The 14,582-nt window shown below is 41.8% G+C and overlaps 1 protein-coding gene across 4 annotated transcripts in view; it reads left to right on the forward strand.

Annotated features, from left to right (window-relative positions):
- The window catches only part of SHC3 (SHC adaptor protein 3), a 46,157-nt gene extending 34,791 nt beyond the window's left edge, over positions 1-11,366 (forward strand). For 3 of the 4 annotated variants that reach the window (XM_077344512.1, XM_077344511.1, XM_077344509.1), the window contains 4 exons: positions 584-680; positions 2,651-2,842; positions 6,789-7,084; positions 10,459-11,366. In XM_077344512.1, the coding sequence (XP_077200627.1) occupies positions 584-680; positions 2,651-2,842; positions 6,789-7,084; positions 10,459-10,584 (711 nt within the window). In that variant the 3' untranslated portion in view covers positions 10,585-11,366. Of the gene's footprint in view, positions 1-583; positions 681-2,650; positions 2,843-6,499; positions 6,744-6,788; positions 7,085-10,458 lie in introns of those variants that run through there. The other variant, XM_077344510.1, reaches the window with a different exon arrangement.
- Positions 11,367-14,582: the final 3,216 nt, after the last annotated feature.

Genomic DNA, 14,582 nt, shown 5'->3' on the forward strand with positions numbered 1-14,582 from the left:
CTACCCCTCGTATAGGCAAAGGTGCTGGGATAAGCCTAGATATTTTTATGCCCATGATCTTCAGAGTTTAACCAAGTCAGCTGTTATTTCACTGGAAAGCAGTAGCATCATCATTGAAAAGAAAATTAATAGGGAGTCCCAACTGTGATGTCAGATATTATCACATCATTGGAAAGATGTGTCATGGGTCCATCATCCCTCCTATTTTTATATATATATATAAAATATATTTGCATGAAAACCCTATTGGAATTATTAGGCTGTCAGGTTTATTCCAGGAAAGGGTGATTGAACTGGAGGAGTTCATTTTATAGATGTAATATACCTACTTTGTCATTTAGAATTACAGGGGTTAATAAAACAGGAAAGGAGTGCAATTTCTCTGAAGGTCATCATTACTCTCATCCACTGCAAACTCATTCATAAAAAGAATGCTCAATCATAGTGTCATACATGATGAATGAACGAAGACTGGGTTTGGGTAGAATTGCATCTGGACCAATCATAAAACAGACCTACTGAAAATGCATTACAGTTTTTAAAGGTAGAGTTTGCATGAAGAATATTTTTACTACCACCTTAGTCTGCATCTGCAATGGGAAGAGAGCAAATATACTACCAGAGCCATCATGTAAGAAACGTATTTGGTGAGGATTCACAACAGGGACCCAGCCGGCCAGGTAAGCAGGGCTCTAATATTGTGTTTATACAGGCTGCCAAAATTGCATCTAGCATTATGTGTGCTGATAGGGAGCCCTGGTTAATGGACAAATCCCATGGTTAACATTTTTTCCATTAATAGTAGAAATCTTTGGCACACAGTTGGGGTGAGGGTGAGATGACAAGGGGGAGAGATGCAAACTTTTAAAAATGTATTATGTATATGAAAATGTAAAGTGAAGCATTTTAGCTCTCATTTTCTCTTTACAAATATATGCTATAGAAAGGTATTATTTCTACAACCCATTAAATGGTGGCAAGTGCCATCAAAATGAAGCTGAATTATGGCTGCTTAGCTGGCAGCCATTTAACCCTTAATTATCCTCCCCAACAGCAGGGAGCAAAAACAAAGGATTAAATGAAGCCCTATCTCAGGAGATCCCTTCTACCTTTCTCCTAGCCATGATGTGCCATGGCCAGAAGAAAGGGGGAAAGAAAGTCCTTTCCCAGTTGATACCCCCCTTTTTCCTAGCCACGGTAAGCTGTTGTATGACAGTTACAGACTGTCATTATAGGCTGTTGAGTAAGGAGTGGAGAAAATCTTGCACGTGTGACAACTAACAATAACAATGGTTATGCATAAGTATACTACAGGCATCATATTGTTCATTGCAGAGCAGTGGCAGCTTGCAACAGAACTCCCATGCAACAAGGGAAAAACTCTGTGCAATAGATAGTCTCCAGGTTTCAAACTCTAGTTTTCATGGACTGCTGAAGATCCAAATTTAGCAGCCACAACTATATTGTCTCTGCCCGTACCTGGATAGCGCAGAGTAGCCTGATTTCATCAGATCTCAAAAACTAAGTAGGTTTGGCCTTGGTTAGTATTTGGGTAGGGAACTATCAAGGGAGTCCAGTGTTGTTAAATGGAGGCAGGCAATGGCAGACCACCTCTGAATGTCTCTTGCCTTGCATGGGATTGCCATAAGTCAGCTGTGACTAGATGGTAAAAAAAAAAAGAAGTCCTTGCAATGTGTCAGATGGTGATGATAACTTCAAGCATCTTATGAGGCTAGAAATCTCATATCTACCAATCAGAATTTGGAGCAGATGACCAAAATGTAATTCCAGGCATCACTATGTAGTCCATTAAAAATGGAAACAAAAAAGGACTCTTTGGACATGATCCATTCCATAGGGTCTTGTTAACTGCTTCCTTATGACGAATGTACTCTGTGTAGCACTTATGCAGGGGAATCTACACAGCAGTTGTCTACGCTTTTTCCTTGTCTCTACCAATGAAGCCACCATTTGCCCCAGTACCCATCCCCTACACTGGAGGGCTTGAAAAATTGGTCTGTGTTGAATTGCTATACATTGCAATGCCATAGTGATATAGCTGATATCAATTTTTTAAACTTTTAGTGCCACAGGAGGGGGGGGATGGTGACTGCATAGCAGTGCCAATATGGGCAGGATCTTAAAAAGTTACACCATCCTGTCCAGCAGGCATACTTGTATGTGATTTTTGCAAAAGGATGATATTGAGCCCAATTTGGTCAATGCTAGAGAAAAGCAGGGAGAAACTTGGAAGGTGGATGATTAGATGGCAACATATTGTGATGCTCTAAAAAGCCCATTCCAGTTTAGAAGCCAAACCAGAACAAAATCTCGGTGTAGAAGCACCACTTTTCATCTTTATCTTTCTCCAGTTATATGTTCTGTGTGTTATGACCTCCAAAATGACGTATTGTTAATAGCCTTACTCCACTATTGCAAAGTGAGGGCTTTGGCTTCTTTTACTATGTCAAACCATCTCTTTCCCTTCTGCCTTCAACTTTCCCTAGCACTATGGTCTTTTCCAACGAGTCTTGGCTTCTTATAATCTGGCCAAAATGTGGTAGCCTCAGTCTGGTCATTTTAACTTCTACGGAAAGTTCAGGATTGCTGTCTGCTGGAGTGGGATGAAAGCATATGTTAATGTTCACAGGGTCTTTGGATATCTACAGTGTGCCTGAAGGAAAGTCTAATTTCACCCTGCCAGGAGAGACTGCAACCTATGTAAATACTCAACATATAAATATGGAGATTCTGCAGGCGCTTCAGGCAGATGCTGAAAATCTATTTAGTGGAGCAACGGAAAGCACCAAAGACAGTCCAGGAAAAGATCTTTTTGACATGAGTAAGTTCTTTTGAGTAAGTTCTTACCCTAATGCTGGGAGCGATTGAGGGCAAAAGAAGGGGACAACAGAGAATGAGGTGGCTGGATGGAGTCACTCAAGCAGTCGGTGCGAACTTAAATGGACTCCGGGGAATGGTAGAGGACAGGAAGGCCTGGAGGATCATTGTCCATGGGGTCGTGATGGGTCAGACACAACTTCGCACCTAACAGCAACAACAAAGTTCTTTTGAAAATGCCAGTTTATAGAATGAGTCCTACCCATGACAATTTTCAGTTATGTAAAAGCATGAACTGAACAGTAATGATGGAGGGCCTCCTAATTTCTAGGGGTAGCAGGTCAAAGGCTTTCCCCAATGCCTACCAGACTTGTTCCTTGTTACACTAGCTGCACCCAACTAAATACAGCATCATTATGAAATTCTCCTTATATAACGTAAGAACATAAGTAGAACCAGCTGGATTAGACCAGTGGTCCATCTTGTCCAGCACACAGCCATCCAGTCCTCCTGTAGGCCTAAATAGCAGGCACTTCCTTGCTGCTCTCACCCAGCACTGGTGTGTAGAGGTTTGTGGCCTATGCTTATGGAAGCTCCCTACTGTCTGATAAGGATGGGGTTTATAACTCCATTTTCTCTGTGCCCTAATTGCAGTAGCTAAAAGTAAAAAACTGTGAGCAGAGTGGGCTTCAGGGAATGAATTTTTGCAGCTACCCTCTTTTCACTCTAGCCCTGTACAACTCTGTCATGTTGCTGATAGGGGTCAGAGGAAAGGATGCATACAGGGGCCTGCATTATGGCTCTTTGCATGAATGAAGTAAGAGTTTATTCAGTGTGTGCATGTAATATTGAGGCCATCTCCATGCAGCATCTTGTACAACATCCCTTGCCAAAGGTGCCCTAAACTTCAGGATTAAGTTTGGGGCAGTGCAGAGATTACAGTGAGAGGTGGAAAAACTGTGCTTAACTTGCATTTTTTCTGGTCCCAGGGCAATATTTTGTTATTGTAAACAATGATTCATCATCATAGCTTCTGTGCAGTCCCACATAGGTCTGTGCTTCTACAGGCCAGCCACGATGAGGAGCTGGTGAGTTTTCTAAGCAATGAGTCATCATTCCCCAAAGGGCTCACTCCTCCCCTCCCTGAGGAGGGTGGTTTTCTGCCAAAAAGTCATAGGATGTGGGAAGAGTGAACACTCTCCATTCAGTTCTTCTTTTTTGCAGAAGGAAAAAGACTTTTCCAGCAAGTGAGAGTTCTTTTTTCTTCTGTGCTTCAGTGAGTTCTGAGGTAATAATAATTTTAAAAAAGGACAGAAGACAGTACAATGAAGATGGATAATCAATGGGTTTCTATCAGAATCAATGGGTTTCTATCATTAAAAAAATGCCAAGAATGCAGGGCCTAAATGGTCCAAAATAATGAACACTTGTTGTGTCTACTTTGTCTGCGAGAGGGACACATCACATGCGCCTGTCCAGCCTGCTGTCAGATGACTCCCCAAACCCATGATGGGAGAGCTGTGCACCTCAAGACAGCACTATGGGAGACAGCCACAGTGGCCTTTAAACCTGGGGGAGTCAGGACTCTAAACAAACAACCTTATACCCCCTCTACTGTATCTATGCTTCATCTGGAGGATCCCAGACTAGAGGGATTTGTGTGTGTGGGGGGGGGGGGGAGGGTGTTCTGAAGAATCCCAAGAAAAAATAAAAAATCAGGGGTCACCATGTTGTTCAGACTTGCCTCAATACCAACCCCCTCTCTTGTGTTGATAGTCTCCGTCACTGCTGAGAAGGTCAGTGCCCTTGTTGGCAAGACTTATGTCACCAAGGCCTCATCGATTTAGATGCAGTGATGCCAAATAACCAGCAACATTGACAGGTGCCAATGTCAAATTCTTACCCATTGCTGGATCATTGCCAAATCTCCCTATCAAGGACCCCATAAACATTAGTGGTGAATGAACCATTGTTGACCAGCTCCAAGGATGACATCATGTTAATTCCTTTGGAGCAACCCTTCAAACATCGCTGTCATGATAGCAACGACTACATAGAGAGAGAATCAGGATCCTGGGTCTTATTCCCCATGATGGTACCCCCAAACTGGAAAAGGTGGGAATGATGCAGCATGCCAGCATGGATTTACTCACCATCTGGTATCACATCCTTGTCAGCAAAAGATCATTGATACCAACTTGAAGTCGACATGGCAGCAAGAGTCTCAGAATTGGACGATGTCAGGGATAAGGACTGAAATCAGTTCTTACACCCACTTTCTCCAATCCCAGATGATGCTATCAGGGAGACAGCAGCTCCATCTCCCACAGATGGCACAGCTATATTCCAAACAATTCATTCATTATGGCAAAGAACCATAATGCAGGCCCCTGTATGCATCCTTTCCTCTGACCCCTATGAGCAACATGATAGCTAACACCCTCAATTGAGATTACTTATCAACCAAGCTCATGTCTGAGGACCTGATTATAGAAATCCTGTCTTGCCCTTTTGTTCATTAAGGACACCCTCCAGGTGTCTGGTCCTAGAAGTCTGGTCCACTCTAGCATCTGCCTCACCATCCTCCAAGAAATTAGAAAACGTGAATAAGTTGCAGGAGGATCGTTCCTTCCTATTTAGACATCCTAAGGCAAATTTGCTGGCTGCTGTCCCAGCAGAAGGGAGAGTTGACACACATTCTTCTGCCCTAGAAAAGGAGGGGAGGAGGATAGATGGTATGAGGAGCAGTGTTCCTACCGAAAGTAATGAGTAGGATCCACATGTCCCAGGCATTATTGGTGCCTACATTCTTCCCCAATCCTACAATTGATTAAGAAAGAGCCCTACATGGTTAAGAAAGAGCTCTACATGTCAGAAGGGCATTACTCTTGATTGATTGATTGATTGATTGATTGATTGATTGATTGATTGATTGACCACCACTCCTGGCACATCCAGCTCATGGTGGTTTATATAAAAAAGATAAAAACAACCTAATCCCCCGCAGTACAATTGATTGATGGCGGCAACAATCCACAGACTACTTTCCCCAATGCGAATCCTCAGACCTTCTGAGCAGCCATTGCTGTTGTGCTGGTAGGTGATAACAGGTGATGTTTGGCCTGGAGGGCTACAGATACATGGGGTATAAAGGGATACAAAAAGGATAAAGTATTTAGATAGAGTTTAGGACTTCAGAATTTATTTGTTTGATTTAAGAGGCATAATGGGGGACACAGAGTATCCGCACAGACTATCTTGGTGGATAGTCTCAGCTATTATGTTAGCTTACAAGTCATCAAACAGTGCCTGTCTGCTGCACATTTCAGTGCATTTTATGAGACCACAAGCCTCTGGCATGCCGTTGGAGGATATCTGCAGAGTGGTGACCTGGTCAGATCCTTTTGATGTTCATGCACATTGATTCCTGTAGAGAAATGGCAGTGAGAAAAGCAGTCCTACAATCTGTGTTCAGCTAAAGTGCCCACACACCCCTCCTTGGTGAGTGAACTTGCTATTCTGCACAGAAGCCACAATGATGAAAACAAGGTAGCACTTACTTGTAACTGTTGTTCATCAAGTCATCTTCTGTGCAGGCACACATCCCTCCCTTCTCTCCCTACCATGAGCCTTTTTTCTTTTCTCTTACCTGTTCCTGCAGAGATGGGAGAACTCAAGGGAGAGAGCTCGCCCTTCACACATCACATGACTTTTGGATAGGAAAGTCACCCTCCTCAGGGAAGGGGGGGTAAGCACTCTTAGGAATAGTTGATTCTTTGCTTAGAAAGTTCACTAGCTCCTCAATGTGGCTGGTCTGTGAAACACAATCCCATGTGTGCCTGCACAGAAGGCCATTCAATAAACAGCAGTTACAGGTAAGTACAACCTTCAGTTATGTCATGTGGTGCTTTTCTCTCTACCTATGTATGTTTGACTTACATCATCACTAGGTCCTTTTGAGGATGCTCTCAAGAACCAAACTCCTGGGCCCATTTTGAACAAGGCTACCTCAGTGGAATGTACCAGTCCTCTTCTGTCCAGGGCAGCTCACATGGCGGTAGCAAGAGAATTGAGCACAGAGCCCTGGTATCAAGGGGAGATGAGCAGGAAAGAAGCAGAGCAGCTCTTAAAGAAATGTGGAGACTTTCTGGTTAGGAAAAGCACCTCTAATCCAGGATCCTATGTTCTAACTGGACTACACAATGGACAAGCCAAGCACCTTCTCTTAGTGGATCCTGAAGGAACAGTAAGTATTGAATCCAAAAAGGTCAATGAATTGAAGCCTGTTAGCATAGAAAGCAAATACTTTCCTTTATATTGTTCCACTGTTATCTTTGCCTGTGCAATGAATATTCAAGTCAATATAGATAGAATTCATTTCTCTTTTAGGGATAATGATATACAGGGTTTGTATATTCATGTACTTGTTTGCCAGTGAGATTGTATCATGGAGGTTCAGCAAGAACATGTGTCTCTTGCAAACAGTGTTCATTCAGGCCCTAAATACAGCTGAATTCAAACCTGGTGAGCTTCAAGCTATTCTGTCAGCAGGTTCCCTGTTAGCCCCATCTGGTCTTTCAGTTCCATCCTATGGCAGTATGTGTGAGAATCCCAGATGGTTTGGAACAAAGTGAATTATTGCTGCAGCTAAAGGCAACAAATAAACAAGTAAATTTTCATGGTATTCAAGAAAGAAGACACTATGCATGATAGAAACCTTCAGATAATGATGTTTTGCTCTTTGCAAATCAGACTTATATGCAAGGCCCATTTTTCTAAAGTGGAGAACCCCATATACTCAAACCGATAATTTGTTTGTAATTTAAAATGTGTAGTATTTCAAATTTATTTGCTCCTGTGCATTCAGTAGAATTCAGCTCAAGGACAGCTGGCCAGTGCATTCCCAGAACTTACTGATTGCTGGGGCTGATTATAAATTGCAGTTTTCTCAGCCTTCCAATTCATTTTGGGAGACTATAAAAACTACAGTTCCAGTCAACCCAGCAAGCAGTCATGGAAGAGTCATTTTCAGGAAAGTGAGGCCTTGATATAGCAATACCTGTTGTTTGAAGAGCCATCTACTGTGTCAGATCACTCTCCCCGTCCCTTCAGTAAGGTAAGGTCTATGCTAGTGGTCCCAACCCCCCGGTCCGGGGACCGGTGCCGGTCCGTAAATCAGTCGGTACCGGGCCACGGCTCCTTCTCATCCTCCTCCCCGGCTGCTGCCTCGGAGTCTGCCCTGCCACTCTTCTGCTGGCTCACCTTTGGTGCTCTCCAGCGGCCGCCATGGCTGGGGCTCCCCCTTGGCGTAGCACTGTGCAGCTGCTGCTGGCAGCGCTCCCCAGTGGGTGGCGGGAAGTCAGGGGCGCCAGTGGGAAAGCAAGACTCCCCCCCCGAGCCTCAGTAAAATTGTCAAGCTTTGACCAGTCCCCATTGATTAAAAGGTTGGGGACCACTGGTCCTATGGCATGGGGAGGCATGCTTTTGAGCTTTCTATAAGACACATTCAAATGCATGTCAAAGATTTTTGTATGTTTAACAGAAATGTAGGCAATAATGATAGCAATTTAGGATCAACTATGAGGACATTTACCCAACACTTTACTCATTAACTTCATTTATACTCAATTTCTTTCCTCACCTCCATTTAATCCTCACAACATCTCTATGAGGTAAGTTAGGTTGAGAGTGGAACCAAGAACATCCAGCAAGTTTCTGTATCAAAGTGTGGATTCAAACTGGGGTCTTCCGGATCCTCCCAGACCCAACAATCTAACCACTGTGCCCACAGTCTCTATGGCCTATTATCATAACAATATCTCGGAGAGCATTGGTTTGCCAGGTCCCATTTGGAGGTTGGCATCCCTGACAGAGAAACTCTCTCTCACAGTCTTATTTCATTTTGTTTAACTGAAAAACTGCTGCAGTGCAATTGAAGCTGTGATTTTAAAAACTGGGCCCTAGATTTTGTTTCTAGCCTGTAGCCCAGGCTCAGAAATTAGGTAACAGCCAAACTCTGGGAAAGGAAAGAAGGCAACTCATACATATGACACCAGAGGGCAGTCAAAGACCATTTTCACAATAATGTTCCCAGCACTAAGCTGAATTAGTCAGAGGTTGCTTGTATATGGTACAAGCCAAATGCTTTACATGGAAATAAAGTTTCATTTCAAACATTTCTCTCTTCACCTCAAGGCATGCAAGTTTTTGAGGATCCAGAAATTTTCTTCTCAAAACTGAATAAATTACACAGAAAAAGATGAACTGCTCAGTAGATTCTAGTGAGGATCTATTATGATGCAGTCTCTGGATCCCCTTCCTTGACCTGTAAATTGTCTATGTAAGACTGCAAGTGGCAGTGAATTCATTTTTGCAAAAAAAAATAATTGCCAATAATATGGTACAGTAAGACTATAGAAATAATATGTTAACTGGTATTGATTGAAATATGAATATCCAAAGTGCATTCTTCTGCCATTGGATGATGACTAACCAAACTATAAGTACTAGCCTTCTCTAAGACCAGAAGAGAGTCACAATCCAAATCAAGTGAATTCAGCTTATCTATCAATAGGTGAACCCATGCAGGTTTAAAAGAAGGAAATGCTGACTGTGAAACTAGTGATTCTTTACTCTCTAGATCTAGATTTCAAGCCAATATTTAATAACCATTAGTCAGGCTATAAGAAAATTGTCTTCTGCCCAGTTTCCATTAGCAGGGAGGATGAGGCGAAACATCTAGGCGACACTAAGATCGATCTAAGGAGATTTGTCTGGATTATATCTGTGCATGCTTTGATATGTAAAATAACTCCCTTTGGATGGGTAACCTGGGCTCAGCCCACTTTCAGGCCTGCAGTGATTTAGAGGAGGTGGAAAGAGGCCTCAAGGATGTGAGACTTATGGTGTGTGCCCTTAGAGACCAAATTGTTTCCCCACAAAGATCCTTTCAGCAGGGCAGTCTTCCCACAGGTTTCCACATTTCATTAATGCCAATGCTTTTATACCCATGTGTTTTTTTTTTAAATTTATGTTAGAGATATCTCTTTTGGTGGTAGTGTGCGGAAACTAGAGGCTAACTAAAACTTAATCAGTGTGCGGAAGTGTGCGGAAACTAGAGGCTTAATGAAACTTTAATGAACTCTGTGAATTCATTAAAAAGTAACTTCCCAGTTTACTGCTGATTCTCTGAATTCAGAATTCATGGCATCTATCCTTTAGTAATGGCCCATTTCCATACCCCATACTCAGCTTTGATGTACTCGGTTCTGCACTTACCACTAGAATTTCATTATGGCACTTTTTAATGGAGGCCATTTCTTGTTCATTCTTTCACTTAATCTTATAAAGTCACGTGAATTCATTTTACAAGAAAGTGGCCAACATGGTCTGTGAGGGACAGGCAAGAGAAGGCAAGGAAGCAGGAGTGGCAGGTCATAAGACTCAGCACAATAAAGATCCCTGCAATTCTGTCCTCCCTTATTTCTGCTTTAGGTGCCTAAATATTGAACCAGTTGCTCAGAAAACAGTATTTCTTTCACCCTGTATGGAGCTTTGGCCTGAAGTGGCCACTTTGGGTGAATATAAACCATCTTTCACCATACTCACTCTTCTTTTCAGGTTCGTACCAAGGACCGTGTATTTGACAGCATTAGCCACCTCATCAACCATCACCTTGAAAACAATTTGCCCATTGTATCTTCTGGGAGTGAGCTCTGCCTCCATCAGCCAGCAGAGAGAAAATAACGATGAGAAGGACAATGGCTACCTATGTTGAACTACCGCCAGAGGAGAGCTATATCCATACTAAAAGATTATCACCTGTCGTGTTTTCTGTAGGTTAATTAAATACCATTCCACATCATGTCAAGAAACAAAAAAATTCTTATTGCTCCCAAGGAATGGTAAAGCAAGGTAAAATAGCAGGTAGACTTTCCTTCCTTTTAAAATGACTTTAAGAAAAATGTTCTGATTCTTTAATACGAATATTGACCAAACACACGCATTATTTATCAATGCATAGATATTTATATTTTTAAAATCAGTCTGCTGTAAGTATAGAACAAAAATTTTCTGTTCTGTGCTTTCTGACTGATATGAAGACGCCAACTCTGATTGTTCAGATAAATGAGTAAATATCAAAGATCTAATTTTCTTGTGAACATGGATACCTTGCTGTCTCAAGGGAAGTTTTTACGATCTAATAAGCACAATAAGAAAGAAGGAAGCAGGCAACCTTCAATGACTGAATACCAGATTAGGGGAAATGAATCCAAGAACTAGATTTCCAACAGAGCAACTTAGTTTGAAGCAACTTTTGAAAACATCATTCACTGACTCTTAAGTACAAAAGCCTTTTCTCTTTCTGATGTCCCACTGAAATTCTCATATAATGCTACTCCAAATTGTTTGTAACTTGCTTTGACTTTGACTTGGTGTGAACTCTTTGTGTATGAGGTACATGCATTGATTTTTCTAATAATATATACCTTCAGATAAGCTTTGATTTATTAAACCAATGTTCGATATTAAGGCTCTTCTTCTCCTTGTTTGCTCACTTCTTGCAGAAGGAAATTCTGGCTACTTTAAGAAAAATAAGAATTACTTATTATTTCATTTTTAATACTGCCCTTTTCCCGAGGAACTCACACCTGGCTTTGAAACAAAGACTACAGTCTATATAATTGGATTCACTTACAGTTTAAATAAACAGCATGACAAAGGCTTAAAAGATTGTGAATATTGTGAAGAGAGAGTAGACAGAATTGTTCAATCCCCTTTCTTAGAACAAAAGAAGTTGGATTACTCATTTTAAACTGTAGATTCAGAACAAGGGGATGGTCATGGCCACTTGATTTAAAACACTGGCCAAGTAACACAAATGGCTGCTTGGGGCAGTACAATCTGGTAAGGGAATCAACACAACTAGTGGTAGTAGAAGGAAGCATCAGGTGTACTCTATGCATGTTGCCACTGGCTGTTAACTACCAGGGGATGAGGAAACGTGGAATGGCCTTCAATGTTCCCTCTAATTCTGCCCACCCAAGAGGAGCAATTGGATAGGAGCTAAGTGGATGGATGGATATGACCTAAGTGGTACCTCTGTGTATGAAGATGCCAGGGAGAAAGATCCTTGTGCAAAAGGGTTTTGCATGTGAAATTATAGGGTTACCTAAGTGGCTGTTGCTTGGACATAGAATAATGAACCTTGGTCTCCTCCTACAAGGTAATTTGTAATTTGCTTCAAATGGTTAAAAAATGGATAGCTATCTAAAAAAAACAACAACAACCCTGTTTTAAAGCAAGATTTTCTGGTAATTCAGCAAGTGAACGCTATCTTGGAGTAAAACAAGAAACAGGATTCTCTCAGGTATGTGCATTTCTTGACTTAATGCTAAGAGACTTCTGACACATTACATGCATCACCTTCCCATGTTCAATTATGTTAGCAACAACAAGAAGAAATCACTTCTATTCCAGGGTTATGGGAATACATAGTATGCAACACAGGCTGCTAAATCTGTTTAGGGATATGAACATGTGGAACAGCTGTACATTACCTTGTACCTCTTAACAATAAACTTTAAGAAGATAGTTGACCAAAAATTGCTTACACAGCTCTTTTTTCTGTAATTCTGTTAAGGTTGCAGTCTTGTGCAAACTTATCTGGGAGGAAATCTCACTGAAACTAGTGAAGCTTTATGACTCAACTGATGTAAGAATGAGCTACAAATCTTTTCTAAGCTATGACATGTTGCATGGAATAATACCAATGTTGCAAGCTTCCTGATATTGCCAGGTAAACTATTCCCCCAGATGGAAGCCACAAGTGAGAGTCAGTATGGGCAGTCACTGATCTTACCTGTTACCAAGGTATCAAATACCTAATTGAGCAAAGTCATCACAGAAGATGAGACCAAAGACCATAGTGGGAGAAGAGATCCTGCAGGTTTGTAAGGGTTCCAGGGCATGAAGAACTTTATACATAATTTGAATTGAAGCCATATGTGAAACAAAAGACAATTAAATTACTGCAGACTAGGTAAAATGTGTTCATTTTCCCTAGCTCTCAATAGCAATAGCATTCCACACCTGCTAAACTTTCTGAGCCATCTTCAAAGGCATGTGGCATGTAGATACGTGGCCCATTTAACCAGGTTAAGGTAGGAAGCCATTCCCTGTGCTGAATGGAGAGGATTTTTCTTACCTGAATTAATTTGCTTTTGGGTTTGTATGGCATTGATGGCTGCGTGCATGCAACTGGGCCAGGTACAAAGATATATACCTGTATAAGCAAACTGCAGTAAGCGCAAACAGGAAAAAGCAGGGCAATTCCACCCCCCCTCCAGGGGCTTCCCATAACATTCACAATGCTTTATAGTTCTGATGCTTCCTGATGTCTGGCTTTGAACACAATGATTAGGTGTGAACTGAAGTGGCAAAGTGCTTTTGAAACGTCTTTTTGTAGGGAGAAATTGTGTAGTTGACAATTCTCTTTACCAGCAGCCCCCAATTGGCAGAATCTTTCTGTTTGGTAGCATATTACTCAACACTGATCTTAGATTCCCAGTTTATTGCAGAGAAACTTGAAGCTGACATTTTATGGAGTTTTGCAGCTGATAATTTTATGGAGCTTTGCAGAGAGCCAGTTTGGTGTAATGGTTAGGGATGAGGACTTCTAATCTGGCAAGCCAGGTTCGATTCTGCGCTCCCCCACATGCAACCGGCTGGGTGACCTTGGGCCAATCACAGCACTTATAAAGCGGTTCTGACCGAGCAGTAATATCAGGGCTCTGTCAGCCTCACCTACCTTAAAGGTAAAGGTAAAGGTATCCCCTGTGCAAGCACTGGGTCATGTCTGACCCTTGGGGTGACGCCCTCTAGCGTTTTCATGGCAGACTCAATACGGGGTGGTTTGCCAGTGCCTACCTTACAGGGTGTCTATTGTGGGGAGACGAAGGGAAAGGTGAATGTAAGCCGCTCTGAGGCTCCTTCTGGTAGAGAAAAGTAGCATATAAGAACCAACTCTTCTTCTAATGGGCCCTGACTTTTTAATCAAGAGGTGTGGTGGGAAGCTGCTAGCAACTGTCCCAATCTTATCCAAAGGGGACGTGGGTACTATGGGGAGAAGGAACTGTAGATCAAGCCTGAAGCAAAAAGAATCAAATTGGAGGGTGTTTTTTTTTTTAAACCAACAATTTGAAGTGCATGAAGCTTCAGATTTGAAATTGCAGTTTCAAATTTGGTTCAACTCTAATTTGAGAAATTTAAACCAGGTTTTAACAGTAGTAGCCAAGGAAAAAGAGGGGAGGACATACAGTTACTAGCCATCCCTGCCATTGCTAGACTTTCTCCAGGAAAACCTAGAGTAACCAACACACAGTGGTGATATCCTTTGCTCTGGATAGAAGAATGTTACACCTGGGAAGATTGTTGTAGACTTTTAAACACCTATGCAAACTGAATACTACTCCAGGGTTACTACATGGCTCAGCAAGATGTGAACAGGAAGTCTAGTGGGCACCCTGCAAGGGTTGCAACTCATCCAAAGATTGCAACTGACATACTAACAGTCTGCTGAATACAAAACATTGTTCTTTTATTTCTTTTATTTATATTTATAGACTGCCCCTATCGAGCCAGTCATCTCAGGGCAGTTTACCTCAGTTAATATATAATATGATTAAAACCATCAATATAATTATCAGTCACAATATTAAGAAGAAGAGGAAGAGTTTGGGTTT

The sequence above is a fragment of the Paroedura picta genome, chromosome 7, assembly GCF_049243985.1.
Source record: "Paroedura picta isolate Pp20150507F chromosome 7, Ppicta_v3.0, whole genome shotgun sequence".
Lineage (NCBI taxonomy): Eukaryota > Metazoa > Chordata > Lepidosauria > Squamata > Gekkonidae > Paroedura > Paroedura picta.